Here is a 21605-nt window from a genome sequence, read left to right as displayed (position 1 = left end):
TTGCACTACTACATCTTTAAAGACAGCAGGCATCGACCCCTCATGCAAAGAAAATAAGAATTTCACACTAGCAATGGCAAGGATTGAGTCGGTACTTTGCTCTCAATAGATAAATCAAGCTAAACCAGAGTGTGGTCGACAGAGTTTGGCAGAACTCCTCATCCGACCTGTTCAGAGGCTGCCTAGTGTTGCCCTTCTTCTAAATGGTAAGTGAGGGCTGGTTTTGCATCGCTTGTTTTTGTAGAGCAAGTGAGCTGGTGCCTTATTTTAGTTGCTTCAAATTGGGAGAGCTAAATGCTCTGTAACTGAAACGGGCTTCATCTGACTCCATGCCCTTTTCTGCAAATGTACATGACAGAGCTGTTCTGGGGATGGTGGGTACTTAAGCATTATTGTGTTTTAAACTTTCCAATCAATTTGTTTAAGGCTCTAACACTACGGAGATCTTTAAACATGCTTTCAGTTAAGAGGAATAATGGAATGCAATTGGGCAGTGACTGACAATTCCCACCCCCCAAAAACACTCTGTAGTTTATCTATGTCACTAAAACATATGCAGTTCTTAAATCCGTTTGCCACCTACTGTTAAGTATAGTCATACAGGCCTAACCTGCATAATTTACATTAGGCCTTGAAATAGGTGTGGCTGAACTGTTTGAGAGTGTTTCTAGGTGAGAAAATACGAGAAATCCATGTTTTGCAAATAAGAGTTTCAGCAACCACAGAAAAGAAATTCCAGCTGTATGGGGTGAAAAGGTGATTGAAAACCAGTGTGTCTCTCCCCCCCCCCCCCCATTCTCAAACTTAGTCAACATTATCTTGGCATGATTTTAAAAAGTTGCCCTTTTCGCACTTCCCTGTTGTAGACATTAAGAAACATACGGCAGAAGACAATCCTGACAAGGCAACTCTAGAGAGAGCCATTGAGTCGCTAAAGGAAGTGATGACGTAAGTGGTGATACTCGTTACTAGGAGATATTCTCTGGGTCTGATGTTAGTATGGTAGACTAGCTTGGCAGTAAGGCATACTGTCTATTCAGCAGACAAGTATTCTACATATCTCTCCCTACCTACCTACCATACTTGTCTGCTCAAGAGGCAGCATGCATTATATATAGTTTTTAAAAGTTGTATTTATAAAAGTGGTATCTTGGTTTTCGAACATAATCCGTTCTGGAGGACTGTTTGGCTTCCGAAACGTTCAAAAACTGAGGCGCAAAGGGTCTTGCAGAGGCGGCCTGCGATTTCAATGGAGAAAATGGAAAAAAAACGCAGTGGAAGCTCTTCAACTTCTGAGGCACATTCGAAAACGGAAGCATTTACTTCAGGTTTTCGGCGTTTGAAAGCCAAAACGTTTGGTTTCTGAGACGCTCAGAAATCAAGGTACCACTATATATGTAACTGTTCTATGCTCTTATATTGTAAATTCGTTTGGCATGCCTCATGGGAAGCTATCAGCAAATGAAATTCCTGCAATTCTACTATTCTATGAATCTGTGAAATATATAACAATGGGATGGTTTATCCTGTGGTATATTGCCGGCCTGTATTTTCCAGTTGCCAAAAAAGAAAAGAGAAAACAGAAAGCCGTGGGAATGCTGCTGTTGTGATGAGGTAGCTAGGTTCCCAGCTGAACTGTGGGTTCCATCTCAAAAGCCACAGATTGAATAGTACTCATTGGAAAAATGTTATGAGCGTTTAATTCTCCTCAAAACTGGGAGGCCCTGCTTTGGCACTGTTATCCGTTTGATACATCGTTTTGTAATGAGAAAGGGACGCGGGTGGCGCTGTGGTCTACACCACTGAGCCTCTTGGGCTTGCTGATCAGAAGATCGGCGGTTCAAATCCCTGTGACGGGGTGAGCTCCCGTTGCTTGGTCCCAGCTCCTGCCAACCTTACAGTTTGAAAGCACGCCAAAAAGTGCAAGTAGATAAAGAGGTACCACTCCGGCGGGAAGGTAAATGATGTTTCTGTGCGCTGCTCTGGTTTCGGTGTTCCGCTGTGCCAGAAGCGGTTTAGCCATGCTGGCCACATGACCCGGAAAAACTGTCTGTAGACAAATGCTGGCTCCCTCGGCCTGTAAAGCGAGATGAGCGCCGCAACCCCAGAGTCGTCTGCGACTGGACTTAACTGTCAGGGGTCCTTTACCTTTACCTTTGTAATGAGAGGTGTCTTACTTCAAAAATAAGTTAACTGTTACTTTTCAGAACCTTTTTGTGGAAAGGAATTGGTGCTTTTTCTTGTTACAATAACTTTTCCTTAAGGTTATGGGATGTATTATGAATCCTTTCCCTTACTCCCGAAGCCAGTGAAAATTCAAATGACAATGATAGGAATTCTGTAGGAATTACTTGTACTGCAGGAGACTCCCATGACTGCTGTCAGTGTGAAGGGTCAGCACTGTAGCAGCTGCCTGGTACGTAGCTTTGCAGCGCTTTAAGGGAGGAAAATTCAGCAAATCTGTTTCGATGAACCCCTGCCCCCTTTGGGCCTTCCTCAAGTGGAAAACACTTCTCTTTAGTCTTCAACTGCTGACACGGCTGCTCATCGCAGTCTTTTCACATTTCCCAAGTCTGTGCGAGAAATTAATGTGGGCAGAATTTAAAAACAGAACTCTTATAAAAGGTGGTGTTTCTGTTTGTGTGTAGCTTTGTATTTTTAGCATGGTGTTGGTATGCATATAGCATAATTCTCCTGTGGTAGTCTTGGTTTCTGGGTAGCTGACTTAACGAAGTGGCTGTTCTGCAGATGAAGAGGCTGTTCAGCTGTAGATGTGTGTATACACACATGTTTGGGGTGGGGGTGTGTGTGTGTGTGATTGTGTGTGCACACACTCACACTCCCCATCCATAATAGTCGCTGAGCACAAGCTTATGTCAATAACATAAAGTGGTGGATCTGACCTTCACGTGCCATGAAGCAGATACCTAGATGCCCTGTCTGTATTGGACCTAAACCCTAACAACTGAAAAGTCTTTTTTTGCTCTTTTCCCCAGGCATATTAATGAAGATAAAAGGAAAACGGAAGCCCAAAGGCAGATTTTTGATGTTGTCTATGAAGTAGATGGCTGCCCGGTAAGTTAATAGTGAAGCTGAGCCTGATGTGTGGGGTGGAGTCCTTTTGTTAGACAGATATGACCTCTTGGTAGGGGGAGGAGGAGAAGAATAAATGTTAATTGGAGAGTCTTCTCACGTAACACTCCCAGGCCAGTGGGGTTGCTGTGGGCCCCAGTGCCTGTTTGAAATATTGGTCCAGCTTTTCTCTAGCAAACCTGAGCTGCTTCATGCTCTACGTGCTTCTCAACAATTGTGAGGTCAGCTGTCCTGTGCTGTTTCATCTCTCTCCGCTTCAGTTTTTCAAAAAAAAGTATGTTTAACTTGCTACATGTTCAGGGTTTTTATTGAGATGAATGGGAGAATGAAGCTGCCCAACCCCTAATTGAACTGGATTATATGCTTGACAAGTTCTTAAAATAGGGTAGAGAAATTAATTTAGAATTTTGGTTGTACCATAAATTCCACCCTTTTTGGTTCTGCCACTTCAAGAGTGCTAGAATATTTTTCCTGTTTTTGTAACTTGCAGCAGACTCCTGTATGTATTCAAAAACCACGGCAAGGCTTTATTGGACCCTAGGAGTAAGTTTTACCCTATGAGGTTAATTCTGCTTCAGGCTGGCTTTATATTGGTACAAGAACTGTAGTTTTCATAGTGCAAACTTCTAACATGGATTTCTTGCTTGCAATATTATGTTGAGCTCCCCAACCCCGTTAGGTTGTCAGGGTACTTTGGATTCCTTCCATTATGAGTTCAGTACATCTCCTATGCATTTTGTTTTGCTTTCTTGTCTCCTTCTTCCAAGGCTTCCACATCTCCCAATGAGTTAACACTGTGAAACCTAACATACCCCAATAGGTTAGGAGTGTGTTCTATGTTTTTGGAATGTGGTACCATTAACGACTATTTTTTTATGCTAAACTGGAGTAATTTTGAAATTGATCATTAACTTTATTTCCAGATACAGTTTTTGAAAGCATCTGCTGACCGTAATAATGCTGTAGAAAAAAAATGTGGGGTTACAGTAACAATAAGCTGATGTACTGGAGAAGTATTCTGTTGTTGGGCAATGAGAAGACTCCTGTATGTGAGCTTTTGAAAGGGTTCAGTAAGACAATGTTAAAAAAGGTAAAGGACCCCTGACAGTTAAGTCCAGTTGCAAACGACTCTGGGGTTGCGGTGCTCATCTCGCTTTACTGGCCAAGGGAGCCAACATTTGTCCGCAGACAGTTTTTCCAGGTCATGTGACCAGCATGACTAAGCCGCTTCTGGCAAACCAGAGCAGCGCACGGAAACGCCATTTACCTTCCCGCCGGAGCGGTACCTATTTATCTACTTGCACTTTTTGGGGTGCTTTCGAACTGCTAGGTTGGCAGGAGCTGGGACCGAGCAACTGGAGCTCACCTCGTCGTGGGGATTCGAACTGCCGACCTTCCGATCAGCAAGCCCTAGGCTCAGTGGTTTAGACCACCGCGCCACCCGCAATGTTACCTGCTGTGAAATCTAATCTGCAGAATAGCATAAATATTACCGCCCAGCAGGTTTTTGAATGTTATACAGATCTTTTAGGTTAAAAGTCTGCTCTGTTTAATTTTATTTCTTGGTGACAAAGCACCTTCCTGAACTATTCTGTTCTGTTTTTTAAATGAGCTTCTCCTATACCCCACAGGCCAATCTCTTGTCATCTCACCGAAGTCTAATTCAGCGGCTGGAAACAGTTGCGCTTGGTGACGACCTCTGTGACAGAGGGGAGCAGGTCACCCTGTTCCTTTTTAACGACTGCCTGGAGGTAAGTCTATAGATATTCATTTGGCTGTGACATTCTGGAATGACTTGCAACCCAGAGGAATAAATAGTAATCCAAATACTTGCAACCTACGAAGGACGTCTGGAACACTTTTTTTTTTGTCTTGACAGAAAGCTTTACGCTATACGTGCCACTCAGTCAGTTGGTAAGAACCACTGCACAAACTGTCAACAAGGAACACTTTATTTCTGCGGACTTAATGGTTGGTAGCTCGATACGGGGATTAGTGGAGAAGACAGAGCAACTTTCTGCTGCCATGTCTTACTATTAGTAGTGAAATATTTGCTGCAGGAGAGATGCTGCCACTGAGAAGCAAGCAGAGAGGCCTTTGAGTAATTCCTCCCCCGACATGAATTCTTGCAGAAATGTAGTACGCAGGCATCGTATGGGTTATTGACTTACGACCAGAGCTGTGCCCTAGAAAATTCTTCCGCAAGAGGCTGAATTTTGTAACCTGTATAAATTAGACAAGTTGAATAAACTTGCATCTCAAGTCATGACACTGAAGCTCTGCTCCTGAATCTATACTTGGTCACCCCTTTCTTTTTTAAGGAGCATCTGCTGGCTTGGGAATGCTGACGTCTCTTGCAATTTTGGGTCCTTCTGGCAGATGCTGGAGGTGGAAAGTTGTTAACAAGCCTCCCCCAGTTTTTAGATCAAAGATTTGGGCAGGGGGAGGTTGCTGATCAGTTGATTGCCATCTGTACATTTACTTGTGGTGGTAGTAGCAGCTCTGAAATAACTCTGTAGAGCATGAGACTCTTAATCTCAGGGTCATGGGTCCAAACACCACCTTAGGCAAAAAATTCCTGCATTGCAGAGGGTTGGACTACACGACCTGTGTGGTCCCTTCTAACTCTACCATTCTTTGATTCGAACTACGACCTCATCTGACTGGTCTTCCCCTCATAGTTAATCCAGAGCTCTTTAAAATTGCAGTATTACAACCAAGGCAGTTTTATTGGTCTGTTGCATGTAGGAGCAGCACCTCCGACATCTTATTTACAAAACTCAGCATGATCCCATGCATATTTACATAGAAATACAACCCACTGTGTTCAATGGGGCTTTACTCCCAGGTAAGCATACGTAAGGTTACAATCTGTGTCAACTGAGGAAACTATTGCTGGGTTCATTGTTTCCTCCAGTCTAGTTGGCCGATGCTTTTGTCAAGTGTTGGCTTCTTGCACCTTCGTATTTGGATTAAACCAGTGTCTCATTTCTGTAGCTGAGTACTTGTTAACCGGAAAAAGAGAGCTGCTTTAAATCTCCCCCGCAGCCTTCTTTTTGCCGTCCTTCTCTGCTGTCTTCCCATCCCTAATGTCCACTTGATGCGATGCAAGCAAAAGAAGATTGCTTTTCACATCTTTGGGATTGATGCATCTTGGTTACTCTAGTGGTAGCTCATCAAAATCGGTTGGTCTCTTGGCACCGCTTAGAATCCTGGCATTTGTTTCAAGTTCTCAAGACAGTGGCTCAGCGGCGCACAAAGTTCTCGTGGGGCTTATTTATATTTAATGTGAATAAATAACATGGCTGTGCCAGGTAAGTCTGTTTTGCTTCTGCTTAAGCTATACAAAATGTGTGCGTAAAGTGTCCACACAAGCAGTATAACCTGTAATTGCTGTTGGAAAGATACTGAGCTAGGGGAAAAGAAACTAATCAAGTTTCAGAGGCTTGAGTCTAGCATGGGGGAGGCCATAAAGTACACAGTTCATTGTAGTCTGTACAATTTGCAGCACCAGGGATGTGGAACTCTGCTTAAAAATCTGCCTTCAGTAGCCACAAGTTAGCTTGAACCTCGCCCTTGACCAGTGGGTTTAAACAACAACAACAATTTATTACTTATACCCGCAACAACAACAACAATAACAACAACAATTTATTACTTATACCCCGCCCATCTGGCTGGGTTTCCCCAGCCACTCTGGGCAGCTTCCAACAGGAGATTAAAAATACATTAAAACATCAGTCATTTAAAAACTTCCCTAAACAGGGCTGCCTTCAGATGTCTTCTAAACGTCAGATTTTATTCCTTTGACATCTGATGGGAGGGCATTCCGCAGGGTGGGAGCTACTACAGAGAAGGCCCTCTGCCTGGTTCCCTGCAACCTTGCAGTGAGGGAACTGCCAGAAGGTCCTCTACGCCGGACCTCAGTGTTCGGACTGAATGATGGGGGTAGAGACGCTCCTTCAGGTATACTGGGCCGAGGCAGTCTAGGGCTTTAAAGACTTCAACCATGGCCCATGGAGCTGCAGTTGTCAAGATTGTAGCTGGGCTGTGTATAATGTGTTGTTTGGTTGCAGAATCCAGTTTTCTAAATCTGCTTTTACTTTGTGTCAAACAAAATCGGTCTTGTCAATCCCTGTCTAGCCCGTATGCTAGCATGTAAAAATATTTTTGTCTTGCCCTTTTCTGCTTTTTAAGAAAGAGCTTCACGGAGGCTAACTATAGTAAAAGGCAATATCAATAAAATCTCAAAAACATAAAGCAGCAACAAGTTTAGCAAATCAGCAAGCAGATGCCAGGTACACATAGTGTCCAGCTGAGATGTATGTGTCTATATTGGGGATGATTAACCTTTTTTGGGGTCGCTGGAGAGCCACATTCACCTTTGGCCAGCTTTCTGGGGGCTTCATGGCTCTAGTGGGTGTAACTACCCCATAATCCTGTGTATGTACACACAGCACACAGCTCTGCAGATCAGCTGGGAGCTGTCACCCTTGCCCCACTCATGAAATGGTTGCTCTGTTGATTGAGTTGTGGGTGTTTTGCATCCCAACCCAGTACTCTGATGGAGAGCTTTAAATCTCTCTACCCACCTCAGTGCTATGTTGGGATACTGCCAGGGAGATAAAGTCCATCATGGCCCCCAAGCCGGCTGCCGGACGATCCATCGACCTCCCGTAGTCACGCAGTATCAACAATTAGCGACATGAGTTTCTAGAAGATTTCTTGCCACATTCCAGAACTCATGCACACTCTATCAGCAGATAATGCACAGCCAAAAGTTGCAATCAGGAGAGCATTATTTACAAGTTTATTCAGCGTTGATCAGAACACAGAAAGACATGACTGCCTGCTTTAGTGTCTACGACACAGAGAGAAAACGAAAGCAACAGAAAACATAAACATCCTGTGAACAGGAAATACGCAGACTCTGACTCACAAAGCCTGCTCCCTTTTAAGGTGGAACGGAAATATCCTAACACTCCCCACCCCCCATTGCCAAAATTGGTGGACCCAAAGCTGGGGTTTAGACACCCAACATCTAGACAGTATGAGCTTGGAGGACTCAAAGTGAAAGAGCTAGACATAGTCTCAGGATAGGAAGTTTTGCAGCCAGGCTGCCTAAATCAGAAATGCCAAGGCTTTCATATTCTCCAGCCGTGTGAGATGCAATAATGGGGCCTCCCATGAAGACATTTGACATAGGGAGGCAGTCCTTAAAGTTCTCCAGGTTTTGGATCTATATTTGGCATGCCTAGATGTGCTAATGTAATGATGCTGCTCTTAATTTGGAAGCTGGTCTACGTTCTTTGAGCTGCCTGGCTTGCATGTGTTCCATTTACCGTATTTTTCGCTCCATTGGACGCACCGGACCATAGGACGCACCGGATCATAGGAGGGGGAGAACAGGGAAATTTTTTTTTTTCTTCTTCTCTCCCTCTAAAACAAGGTGCGTTCAAGGTACCTAATTATTTTTTTTGGGGGGGAAATAAAGAAAAAAAAAAATTCCCTCCCCAGGCGCGGGGGAAGCCCGAGCTCCCCCCGACCCCAGCCCCCAGAACAGCCTGCTATCCGCAAGCCTAGGGAACCAAGCCGGTCTCCCCAGGCTTGTGGAGAGGTGCGCGAAGCCCGGGCGCGCTCTTCAGTGCGCACCAGGCTTCGGAATGCAGGCAGCTCTGCGCTACTCTCCGGAGCCCTGCGCGGCTTCGCGCCGGGATCGGGAGGGTGGCGCGGAGCTGCAGGAAGCCCTGGAGCGCAGGCAGCTCCGCGCTGCCCTCCGGAGCCCCGCGCGGGGGTCTGGAGGGTGGCGTGGAGCTGCAAGAAGCCCTGGAGCGCAGGCAGCTCCGCGCCACCATCCGGAGCCCCGCGCGGGGGTCCGGAGGGTGGCGCGGAGCTGCAAGAAGCCCTGGAGCGCAGGCAGCTCCGCGCTACCCTCCGGAGCCCCGCGCGGCTTCGCGCCGGGATCCGGAGGGTGGTGCGGAGCTGCAGGAAGCCCGGGAAAGCCTGCATTCGCTCCATAGGACGCACACACATTTCCCCTTCATTTTTGGAGGGGAAAAAGTGCGTCCTATAGAGCGAAAAATACGGTACTTTTGGCTTCATTGTTGCCGTTTGCTTGCTCCCAGTTCCTTTGTACTTTAGGCTGATGATCTGTTCTTATTAAGTCTCCCTCCCTGGATGAAGAAATTGCTGCAAAAAAGTTGTTTCAGTTGGGCTCTCTCCTTATTTGTTGTCTATAAACTTGTTCACATTAAACCCTAGTTGCTTTACAGTGGTGCCTCGCAAGATGAAATTAATCCGTTCCGCGAGTCTCTTCGTCTTGCGGTTTTTTCGTCTTGCGAAGCACGGCTATTAGCGGATTAGCGGCTATTAGCGGATTAGCGGCTATTAACGGCTTAGCGGCTTTAAGAAAAAGGAAACAAACTCGCAAGAACTCGCAAGACATTTCGTCTTGCGAAGCAAGCCCATAGGGAAATTCGTCTTGCGGAACGACTCAAAAAACGGAAAACCCTTTCGTCTAGCGAGTTTTTCGTCTTGCGAGGCATTCGTCTTGCGGGGCACCACTGTATTATTATTACTATTATTTATTTATCCTCCACCCATCTGGCTGGGTTTCCCCAGCCACTCTGGGTGGCTCTCAGCATAGAGCGCAATAGTGCAGTGCAGTGCCTGAACTGGGCTCATATCTTCACAGCAGTATATATGCTTGCTTGCAAGGTCCTTTCACAATTGAGGGGACTTAATTCAAAATGTATCTACTTGTGGGTGGAAGCGAGTACCCTTTATTTACAAGTGGCTGGTACAACGCACCTTTACTGTCCATATGCAATTCTGGAGTATTTTACAAGTACAAGACAAAAGAAGAATGTATGTGGTTTTTCAAGTGAACATAAAAACTGACTGTCTCTCAGGGAAAAATAGTGAACTTAGCATTTTGCAATAGAAACCTGAATCTGTATGTTGGAATTGTTTAGGATTTTCAGAAGCTATCACCAAACTTTCAGTTTAAATATTTCTGGACATATAGGAGCTGGTTCTTTTCATGCTTCCTTTTCTTTTCTTTTCTTTTTTTTTCAACAGATTGCAAGGAAGCGGCACAAAGTCATTGGTGGCTTCAAGAGTCCTCATGGCCATACCAGGCCACCAGCCTGTCTCAAGCACATAATCCTCATGCCCCTGTCTCAGATCAAGAAAGTACTAGACATCCGAGAGACAGAAGGTATGAACATTGGCAGTGGAATGTGGATTTTTGAGGACTAATAATGCAGAGTGATGGACTTCAAACGCTGATATGTTTTGGCACAGCTGAATAACAAGATAGCTTCCAAAGAGGTTTCACCTGGGGGCCAGGGAGCTGGAAGTAACCATTAAAGGGAGCAGTGAGAGAAGATGGTCAAATGTCAGGAGTTGGAGAAAATCACTCAAGGCTTTCAGAGCTCACAGCCCTTCAACGAGTGTTTCCATGTGCCTTGGCAGAAAGCTTTGTCTAAAAATAAAGCTTCGCATGTGGGTGTATTAACCTTTTAAGAACAAAGATTGATACAACTGGCACTTGAAACTTAAACAGGAGTTAAACCCACAGTTCTGTCTTAAGATCCTTCAGCAGGCTTGTGTAACTTTCTCTAGACTATCATTTATACGGCTGCATGTTTCACTGAAATCAGTGTGGCTTCCTTCTGTAGAGAGCATTGTAATCTTCTTAATTTCCTGCAATGATGTGTGGCAGAGCATCATTCTAGGGTGCTGGAAAGATTCTCTTCCTGTAACTTCAGAAATAGTGTTCTGCATCAAGGTCAGCCTCTGTGCAGACCTGCTTGGTACAAACTTAAAGCTACCTAAAATTAAGGAGGAAGCTAAGGGTTATGTACACTTTCCCTATCTGCAAATACCCACTCTGCCTGGGTTTGACATGAAACCTTAACAGTTGCCATTCTGGATAAGAATGAGCCTTGTTGTCGTCATCTCGACAATGCTGTTTTAAATCAGGGTTGCAAAGTGGGTTTAAGAGCATTCCCAGGTTCATTTTAACTTAGCTTGGTGATTGCATGTAAAATTGCCAGCATGGTATAGAGGAGGTATGGGAAATCACTGGCTCTCCTTTCTCCTGAACTTCTGCTCCCGTCATCCCCGCCAATTGATATTGCTTGCTGAGACTCATGGGAGCTGTAGTCTTTTAACACTTGGAGTGCCAAATGTTCCCCACACCTGGTAGAGAGTATTGGCCTAGCGAGAGGAAGAACTTGGTTCAAGTCCCTGTTAGGCCATGAAGGCTGGTGGGTGATCTTGGGCCAGGCACTCGCTCTTGCACTCCAAGCCAAACCTTCATGACCTGGCTTTGATTGAAGGAGAGGGAAATAAGGTGGAGAGGCAACTTTAGTTCAAAGGCAGTGGAAAGTTATGCACAAAATCCTATGGCTCTTTCCTTTTTCCTTTTTTTGTAAATAATTTTTATTCATTTTCCATTTTTTAAAAAAAACTTTCATATGAATAACAAATCAAACCAAATATTTCCACATTCAAAAACAAAAAACAATATAGCCAATTATATAATCCGAATTAATTATTTACAATGGGACTTCCCGTGTTTTGGATTTCAAGAGCTAAATGGCCATCTTTCTGTTATCTTCACAAATTACTTCACAATTTTCCAATCCTGATATTGACAATCTCCTCTCTCGTCAGTCAGTCACTGGTATAACTCTCTATCTTGTTTTATTTGACCATTCTTTTTTCTATAATCACACAGGGGGCTTTTTCCACATTGTTCTCGGTCTTAATATTTTGGAGCACAGTCCTCCTCAATGACCCCTCCTTTTTCTGCTGATTGTTGTTCTAATAGGCTCTGGCTCTTTCCTGATCCCTAAATTTCATTTTGTTCTACGTTTACCACACCATTCAAATACCTTGATTTACCCTCTCTTCACTCTAAGGTCCTTAGGAAAATTAGAACAATTTGTATTTAAAATGTTATATGAGTTGTCGAAAGAAATAATCCCTGAATACAAGCAATAGCAGGCAGGATAATTTCACTAGGTATTCTCCCATGCCCGAGCAGTAACAGTGCTTAAAAGCCAGGGCATAACTGCAAACACAGGGTCTTTTAAAAGCATCATACACTACTGTGGTTATATGGTGAGGTTGAAAGGTTTGGACCTTTGTCACTGAAGGTGTGGCAATGCCATTCGCCTCTTGCTTCTGAATTTTGTGCAGTGTCTTGTTTGTTGTGGCTGAATGTGGATATTTATCTTCTGAATCTTTATTCTGCTCACACGGCTTTGTAGACTTCACTGTCCCCCGAGATGCTGTACCTTGTTTTGGTGACGGCAGACCTGTAATGGTTAAATAAAGCATCTTGCAGCTTCACTACTGCTTAAAGACCTTTGTTGAACCTCATCCCCTTGTTTTCTATGGGCGGGAAAACTGACCCACCTTATGTCCAACATGTGGTGTTTTCTCAAGTATTAGAAGTCCTGTGCACTGGTTCTCCATTGCAATGTGCAGGATGTGTTTTTAGACTTCCTTCTATGTAGCCCACACACATGGCAGCTGAAATGGGGAGATGCTGCTGAGATGAATATATGAAGAGTCAGTTCTGTGCGGAGATGGCCTGCCCGCTTCTTTGATATTCAGGCTTCTAAACTTTGGTTCTTGTCCTGACCCTAGGACAATACTCAGTCGTCCATGCTCCCTTCTTCCTCTAATAGCGAGTTGCTCAGATTGTTGACTGATCTGTTGCTGTTGTTTGCAGAGTGCCACAAAGCATTTGCGTTAGTTGTGCGACCACCGACCGAGCAGAGCAACTTGTTGTTCAGCTTCCAGATAACGACTGAGGAACCTCCCAAGGAGAACTGGCTGAAGATGCTGTGCCGGCACGTAGCCAACACGATATGCAAAGCAGATGCTGTAAGTTCTTGATATCAGAGCTGACGAGGGGTTTGTACCTTGAATCTGTTTTAAATGTGTAGAGGTTTGAGAGATCTATGTCAGATGGCTATGCCAGAACTAACAGGCCCACTGGTAGCATGTCTTGTGGCAAAGGTCTGCAAGATGGGACAACTTCTCAGAAGGGCTTGCTGCCAGTTCATCAAGGCTGTAATCTCTTGGAGACTGTATCTGTACTCAGTGAGCTTCAGCCAAGAAAGCCTCTCGAAGTGGATTACATACAATCAGAACAAAGCAGTCCTTACTTGCAGGCTTACAATCTAAAAACATGCAACACAATAGGGGAAAGGGGCAGGGAGGGAAGAGGAAAATCAAAATCAAAACTTGGGCACCAGTTATTAAACAGTTGTTCCTAGAACATCCCCCTGGCACAGTTCAGGGGCAGGAGGTGCCTGATAGTGCTGTCCACAGAGCCACAGCTCAACATGTTTGGATTCAGAAAAGACCCCTTTGAGTTAAATGGCACTTAACTCCCAGGTAAGGATCAAAACCGTACGAAGAAGAGCAATGCTCTTGTTTGCATGGTATGCTTGCCTGGAGTTATTGCCGTAACAGGTGCAGCACATCTGTGTTTGGAGTGCACTGTTGCACTTAAATAGGGGTGTGTAGCAGCTCTGTGCATACTCCAAATAAGGAGGTGAATTGGAGTGATGTGGCCCATGATTTCATGTTTCCAATTTGGGTCGTGCTGTTAACAAGCTATATTTTGGGGGGTCAGGGACCTCCTAAGCTGATTCACTTTGGGGCTTCTCTCCCCCGCCCTACAAGATGAAGCCTGATAAACCTCAGAAAAATAGGTGCACAGGGCCCTTTTTTCTTTTATGAGAAACGAAACCAAGCTGCCCAGAGCTTTGGAAGGGTGGGGTAGGGTGCGGGGATATCTTGTTTTGCTAGACAGCCAAGCTTTTAATCAAAGTGAATTCTTTTTCTGAATCACTCCAGTCGGTGATTGGGAGGGGGGAATGATGTTGAAGTAAATAAACCTCTCCATGTGGGTCATCTTTCTCTGAGCTTTGGCTATAATAGCAGGACATATGGAGTTAGGTTATTGTGTCAGCCGGCTTCTTTCCCAGTTAGTCTTTTTCATAACAAGTAACCTGCTTGTCTGCACTTCCGCTGGTTTCCCACCCAGGGGCAGCTTCCTCATGCCTCCCAGCTTTCAAACTTGATTTCCCACAAAAATAATAAAAAAAAATAAAATAGAAAAATGATTTGTATTTCCCCACTCCAAAATGGGAAAGTCTGCTCCTGTGCACCTATTTTTTCTGAGATTTGGCAGGCTTCATGCTCTCAGAAGGGGCATTCATGCCTGCAATTCGCAGCTAATTCTGGCAGAAAATAAAGCTTAAGAGGTCTTTATTTATTTAAGGGGTCCCCGCAAAAAACCGCTGGATGCCTCTGCCTGAAATTTGGCAGGCTTAATGCACTCTGAAGGGGCTCCCTTGCCTACAAATTTCACCCACTTATGTGAAGGGGTTTTTTTTGGGAATGCTACAACAGTTTTTAGATTCCCCATATAGTCAGTGGGTGTGAAACAGAACTTGGGATCTAACAGATCAGATTTGAAAACCTGAAATAATGAATCCAATTATTCATTGTGGATTCAGAGCAGATTGGGTTGCTTGCAGACGCTGCCAATACAAGGTGAATTTTGTTGCCATTAATCACATTAATCATGAATAACAATAAATAGTGTTATATAGAGATCTGCTTTGCCTGCCCACCTGTTTAGTATGAGGTAGCATACATTAAATGGCATAGTAAGTCATCTTTTCCAGGAAGCCTGTTGGGCCGTGAACGTTAACTATCTCTCTTGTTTTATAAAAACTCTAAAACAGCAAAATAAAAAGTACCATTAAAATAATTTAATCAAATAGCTTTGAGCAAAGCAATCATTCTTTTAATTTGTTGTTGATGGCTGCCTTGATATCTGTTGGGAGAAGACAGAATATGTGTGTGTTAAACAATTATTTTATTTCCAGCAGATCCTGCATGTTCACCATTAGGCTTTGGGTGATCACTTGATTGATTCATTCTTCTAGGGAAAGACGATTGCCTAATGTCAGTTGTGCATGTCTATGCTTACAAAAGTAAAAGAATGTGGCACTGGGACTCTGTCACTCAGTGGTTCCAGAGAATAAACCTATCATAAGGTGCCGTTTGGTTTGCATATTACTCACAACACACCCCAATTCTAAACATTCTGTATTTCAGTGGAGCTGATTTAGGGTTGCAAGTGCTCCAAGGGAATTTATTCAACGAAAGACATTGTTTTATATAGTATTCTATTCTATGTGTCTACTGCTTTGGTGTAGGGCAATGTCTTATTCACTGGTTTGTGTTTTTAGCCTTGCCCGATTCCTTTAACAACTGCATTTTTTGCAGTTGTCTGAAAAGGAGCAATGCACAAGTTCTTGCTCGTGTGTAAGAGTTCTCTGTGGTCAGGACACCCAGCTGTCCTGGTGTGATGTTGGGGATGGGGCTAAAAGCACAGCATTGCCTTACGTATGAAAAACACACAGTTGTTGTCAAGCTGAAACCATGTACAAGTCCATTATATCGGATTCTTCTGACTGTACTTAGGATTTGACTCCTAAATGTACAAAAGAGCTGTCTTTGAATAGGCTTTTTCCTGGCAGAGCTAAATACAGTGGTACCTTGGTTCTCGAACTGAATCTGTTCAGGGAGTCCATTTGACTCCCGAAACTGTTCGAAAACCAAGGCACGGCTTCCGATTGGCTGCAGGAGCTTCCTGCACTCAATCGGAAGCTGCGTCAGATGTTTGGCTTCCAAAAAACATTCGCAAACCCAAACACTCACTTCCGGGTTTACGGCGTTTGGGAGCTGATTTGTTTGGGAGCCAAGCTGTTTGACTACCAAGGTACCACTATATCTTTTAAGACCTCTTAAAAACATGGAACATTTCATGGTTGAAAGTGTGCTGCTGTTGAAAAAGGAAGTGGTGTGTATTTTAGCTGCTGTAATAAACTCTGAATATTGAGGGATCCCCATCACTAGGTAAGACTGGACTTAGGAATTGTTGCCACCTTGTCAGTTGAAGTCACAAACTTTCCCTTTTCCAGACTAAAGGGACTTCGCTTTTTCATAGCGATGTGTACACTGACTTCCATGCCCCACATGGTGGCAGTAAAGCCTTTAATTTTGCTCTTTGTTTTTCCTACCTGCTGGCTAAGCAGTAGAGTTCTGAAGGTATGCAACTCCTATCTGGAAAGTTTTGTCTTTGGTAGTGAGAATCTGAGGACGGTGTCTGAGAATTTGAAGTCTGCTGTTGATTTTTGAAACGTGAATCTTTTACTCTGACGGTGGCTTCGCCTTCGAGTAAGTTCTCAAGCCTTCTTTCCTTTGCAGGAAGATCTCATTTACGCTACTGATCCGGATTCCATTGAAGTAAGCACGAAGGATGTGGACAGCACACTGAGCAGGGCATCCCGGGCCATTAAAAAAACATCCAAAAAGGTACGAGGTTTAACTAATAAAGAAATGCTATTCTGAAGCTATCTCCTCGCACCAAGCTTTTTCATTTGGGGGCAAAACCCATTCATTTCCCTTCCTGGTGACAAGTTTTATTGCACTGGAATATTTGAGCCTAAATGGGACACTTGCACATGCTCCACACATCAGGAGAGAATGAATGTAAACCACTGACAAATGTTTCCAGAGGTATATTGTGCAGTAGCCCTCAATTGTGTAAGGAGCTTTTAGCTGATGTATGTTGTCTTCTCTCAGTCTTTTACGTGTTACTATTCCAGCACAAAGTTTGAGAGTTTGGCACCAGTAAAAAGGTCATAACTTTTTCATGTTGAAACAAATTGTGACAAATTTGAGGGGGTAGGGCCTTTTTAGTTTTGGGTTTTTGTTTTTGACAGTGAAAATGGGCCTTTTATGTCACTTCCACTATTTGGCATTTGATTCCACTATTTACAGTTCCCCCACCTTTCTGTATCCAGGGTGTGATTGTTTCTCTATGTATGATTCCTCCCCACTCATTCCTCTCAATATAGATGTTGATCCTGCATCTGAGGAAGCGAGCTCTAATCCGCAGAAGCTTACACCATAATAAACGTGTTAGTCTTTTAAGTGCATTAAGAATCTTGGTTGGTTTGTGTTGGGGGGAAAAAAGTAATATGATGTTGTTTGACTAGCAAATCTATAGCGATATGAAGTGTGAGGCTGGAATAGGCATGAATGGGAACAAGATGGTTGGATGGCTTTACAAGACGGTTGGATGGCTTTTTAAGATGGTTGGATGGCTTTAAAGGAACATTAGGCAAATTCATGGAGGGTAAGGGTTAGCCTCCATGGCTATATTGCCAGAGGCAGTATGTCTCTGAGTACCAGTTGCCAGGAATCACAAATGGGGTGAGCACTGTTGGACTGCAGATGTGTTGGACACATCTGGCTGGCCACTGTGAGGAGCTAGACTAGATGGGAATCTGGCTTGATCCACCAGGGATGTTATGTTCTTATCAAATATATCGAATATATTTAATCCTTGCTGCTTTGGCTAGTGGTAAGCAAAATGCCACAAAATGTATCAGCGTAGAACAGCAGAAGAAGCCTTACTGAAAAATGTGGAATCGATTTCCCCGTATTTTAAATAAGGGTAACACTGTAGTCTTTCCTACAGTTTACTTAACGTGGTTCTTAAAACTCTGCAGGTCACACGAGCCTTCTCATTCTCCAAGACACCAAAGAGAGCGCTCCGGAGAGCACTGATGGCGCACAGCAGCGTCGATGGAAGGACTTTCTTCCCAGCTAGTGAGAATTACTTAGGAGGACGCGTTGCCAGTACTTCATCGCTAGCTGTAAGTGACTTTTCCCAGAGAAGTCTTGAATAATATAAAAGCCCCGAGTGGGGAGGCTGGCTCCTGCACTGTTCTTATTTCAATAATGAAGCTTATTGTAATCATGTCTGTTAATCTCTCTCCGGAAGTCATAACACCTGTGTGGTCAATGTAATTAAAAGATCTCAACTGTAGTAGAGAAATCCACTCTAAATGTCAGGCAGAAGTGAGCATGCCTGGAGGAGATAGGGAGGAATGTATCTTACAGAAGAAAATCTGCTCTCTTGTGACCAATTAAAGACATTTGAGAAAACAAAACGTTTCAGAAACTGAGCTACGAAGGTGCTCAGAGGTTCTGCAGCCATGAAAGAGAGAAAGATCTGAGTGCAGGAAATTCCTTTTTGGTAGATAAAAGTTGGGTTGTGGGCTAGGGTGCATGGGAAGCTGCCTTATGCTGAGTCAGGCGATTGAGCCCAACTCAGTATAGCCTACACTGGCTGGCAGCAGCTCTTCAGGGTTTCACATGTGGTCTGTTCCAGCCCTATCTGGAGATGCCAGGGTCTGAACCTTCTGCACCCTGAGCAGATTCTCGAACACTGAGCTATGGCCTTCCTTTTGGGGAATTTGGATCTTATTAAATGTCTTGTAAGGGATGCGGGTGGCGCTGTGGGTTAAACCACAGAGCCTAGGACTTGCCGATCAGAAGGTTGGCGGTTCAAATCCCTGCGATGGGGTGAGCTCCCGTTGCTCGGTCCCTGCTCCTGCCAACCTAGCAGTTCGAAAGCACGTCAAAGTGCAAGTAGATAAATAGGTACTGCTCCGGTGGGAAGGTAAACAGCATTTCCGTGTGCTGCTCTCATTCGCCAGAAGCGGCTTAGTCATGCTGGCCACATGACCCGGAAGCTGTATGCCGGCTCCCTCGGCCAATAAAGCGAGATGAGCGCAGCAACCCCAGAGTCGGCTACGACTGGACCTAATGGTCAGGGGTCCCTTTACCTTTAAATGTCTTGTGGTTATGCGTTCTGGCAAAAAAGGGCTTCCCAGAAAAGAAGAAAGAAAGAAAAAAGAAAAGTGACAAGGAGTAGTTAAAAATATTACAGCTATAAAGATTAATCAAAAGCATGGGGTGGAATGACACTCTTGAATCATATAGATAAATGTACATTTGTACTGTTAGTCCCTTTGGAGGAGTTGCGTTCAATGTTATGTGATGGCGTCTAGCAGTGCTAGGTGAATGAAGCCAATGAAGGGTGGCTGGCCTTGTCTCCACAGCAGGGCTGCTTGCTCCTCTGATGAACTGTTCCGCTAACCACAACAAGCACAGCCAAGTTTTCCTTTTCTACATCAGGCCGTAAGGGAAATAACCTTAAGAGGGTGTCCTTGCACCGTAACAGCACTTGAAATGGGAATGCTCAATATCTCTTGAAAACACAATTTGGTGCTGCCATCCTGCCAAGCAGTGTCTGCCATTCTAAACTGGATAGATAGACCTCATTCCCAGAACATACATAGTTCTCCAGCTGTTGGGAGCGGGAAATTTCTTTTTTCTGCTCCATTGCATCAAAGCCCATAAAATGTCACAGTTCTCTGCTTAGTTTACCTGATCCCAACCCACTTTTACTGATATTATGAAAGCAGCTGCATGTGGTGTTGGTACTCTGGGCGAGCCTCTTGGAGCAGAGGGTGCTGCAAGCCTTTGAATAGAATTTTTGCAGACTCTACTCCAAAAGATTTTTTTTGCCCAGTGGAGGAAAGGGTGTGGATGTTAGCTCTGTAGATGTTAAGAAAAGGGGGCTATTGTTAGATGAGTAACTAGTTCTTTCCTAAAAGTGCAGGCGATTTGTTGGGCTGAACCTGTCTCTGAACTGGGAGATAAGGCTCAATACAGCCATGATGGATATGCTGGGTGGTTTTGAACATGTTCCTATGTCATCCCTGAAATGGCAATGTTGACCAAATCATTTAATGACTCCTATCGCAGGGGTAGCATAGAGACCGATTAAGACTGACCTTTAAGCCCAGTAATCTCCAGTTCAGTCCTTGTCTCTGCAATGTGCTCACCCAATGACCTTTGCCAAACTGGTCAATTTTATTGGCTTTTGGTCCACTCATAGACACTTCACTTGTAATATTGGCATTTATTGTTGCAATGATGACTGTAATGAAGTATGCAACTTATTCCACGTACTGCTAAGTATTTTCATGGAAGATGAATGAGCAAACATGGAGATAGCCACTGAAGATCTAGGCCATATCATGCCATTTTTTAAAAAATCTACTCTTGCAATTTAAGCACAGTGAGCGCTTTATAATTTGGATGTACTTTGATATATAATCTAGGTCTGAAGGCTTAAACTAGGTGGTGTCATACACCCGCGGATCTCTTCTTAGAGCCAGAATTGCTTTAGTGCCCCCCCGTTCTCCCACTCTACAACACAACAGGCATTTCCCAGCAGTAGAATGTCCTTGGGTTGAAAGAGACTTTTGTTTTGGAAGGTATAAATTACTGAAATACAGAACAGAGGGATTAGTCATACAGGTGGAGCATCGTAATCTCTGAAAGGTAAATCTAGTTCAAGCACATCTTGGACTGAAGGGCTCAAAGGAAGCAGTTAGTACGTTGTCCTTGGCTTGTCAGCCTGGCCAGGCTCTTCCTTAATCCAAAATAAAATGGTACGGGGAGAATCACAATGGGAGATCGTGATAGATCTGGAATGAATGCGATGTGTGGATTAACTCTCCGTTCCCCTCTTCCCACAATGTTTTTAGATTACTCGCTGCGCTTCTACGTACAGTTTATGTGAACCAGTTAAGCACGTTGTAAGTGTGCAGCGTTCCAACTCCGTTGATGGGAACTCCCCGAGCTCTAGGCCTCGGCCTCTGATAGCTGCTTCCCACGGTGTAGAAGGGAGAGTTGCTTCCAGCTCTGACAGCCTAAACACCTGTTCCCTGCCCAGTCCTTGCCCAGTCATCAGCGCCACCAGAGAGGAAGCGACTGATGACCAGAGGGCCGCCTAAAGTGAGCTCTGCCACCTCCTTGTTGGGCACTTCTCGGAGGCAAAGAGACTGGCCTTAAATAAGGCCTACAGTCTAATATTTTCCAGGTGCTGGGCCTCTCTTAAGCACTCTTTCACTTCTGTCCCAAAATGCTTGAATTCCTTTATTCAAATTAATGGTGTTTGCATGGTCACCACTGATACTGATCTTGCTCTGGGTTTCTTTCCATGTCTTCTGGCATTTTAAGGTACATATGCTTTTTTAGAAAACAAAACTATGTGGCTGTTTACTTGAGAAAAAAGTAGCTTTGACATTTGGAAGTTCTGTCCATTCCTTCAATCTCTTGCAATGGGTATGTGGCAGAATTACTAAGATAACTGGACACCCTAAAAGAAGTCATTTGGCTAAAGTGACCTGCAGGGCACTATTTTTGGGGGTTAGGAGCTCCTATAAAATAAATTCTTGCACCAATTACAATACCCTTTGCCTGCTGCAAGCTGTCAATATTTTTAAATGACCTTGAAGCTTGCCCTATCCAAAAACAAAACCTTTGAGTTGTATAGCGATTGTGGATAATTGTGATACAGTTGTAAAATGTATAGCGATCTTATAATAGTCCGTGAGGGTTGTTCTATCTTTCTTGCCCTTCTTTTAGACGCCACTTTGAAGGCATGAAAATGCAGCGAGGGCAGAACTGCTCTTGCATACGTTTAAGTAGAAAGCAATGCCTCATCTTTATTTCTCTTGAGGCTTGGCTACATTAGAAAA

General features: G+C 44.1%; 1 protein-coding gene and 1 long non-coding RNA gene across 10 annotated transcripts in view; one reads left to right on the top strand and one right to left on the bottom strand.

Annotated features, from left to right (window-relative positions):
- The window catches only part of LOC308478528, a 578068-nt gene that overhangs the window by 68128 nt on the left and 488335 nt on the right, over positions 1-21605 (bottom strand). The window lies entirely within an intron of this gene.
- Positions 1-21605, top strand: part of ECT2 (epithelial cell transforming 2) — a 43805-nt gene that overhangs the window by 20675 nt on the left and 1525 nt on the right. For 8 of the 9 annotated variants that reach the window (XM_081007845.1, XM_081007840.1, XM_081007844.1 and 5 more), the window contains 8 exons: positions 110-206; positions 867-948; positions 2997-3075; positions 4725-4844; positions 10174-10312; positions 12842-12996; positions 16405-16512; positions 17715-17861. In XM_081007845.1, coding sequence (XP_080863971.1) covers positions 110-206; positions 867-948; positions 2997-3075; positions 4725-4844; positions 10174-10312; positions 12842-12996; positions 16405-16512; positions 17715-17861 — 927 coding nt within the window. Of the gene's footprint in view, positions 1-109; positions 207-866; positions 949-2996; positions 3076-4724; positions 4845-10173; positions 10313-12841; positions 12997-16404; positions 16513-17714; positions 17862-20609; positions 20860-21605 lie in introns of all 9 variants that reach the window. The other variant, XM_081007846.1, reaches the window with a different exon arrangement.

The sequence above is a fragment of the Podarcis pityusensis genome (assembly GCF_964106645.2).
Source record: "Podarcis pityusensis genome assembly, chromosome: 5".
NCBI lineage: Eukaryota > Metazoa > Chordata > Lepidosauria > Squamata > Lacertidae > Podarcis > Podarcis pityusensis.
The sequence above is the reverse complement of the archived record's forward strand: the minus strand, read 5'-3'. Positions and strand labels throughout refer to the sequence as shown.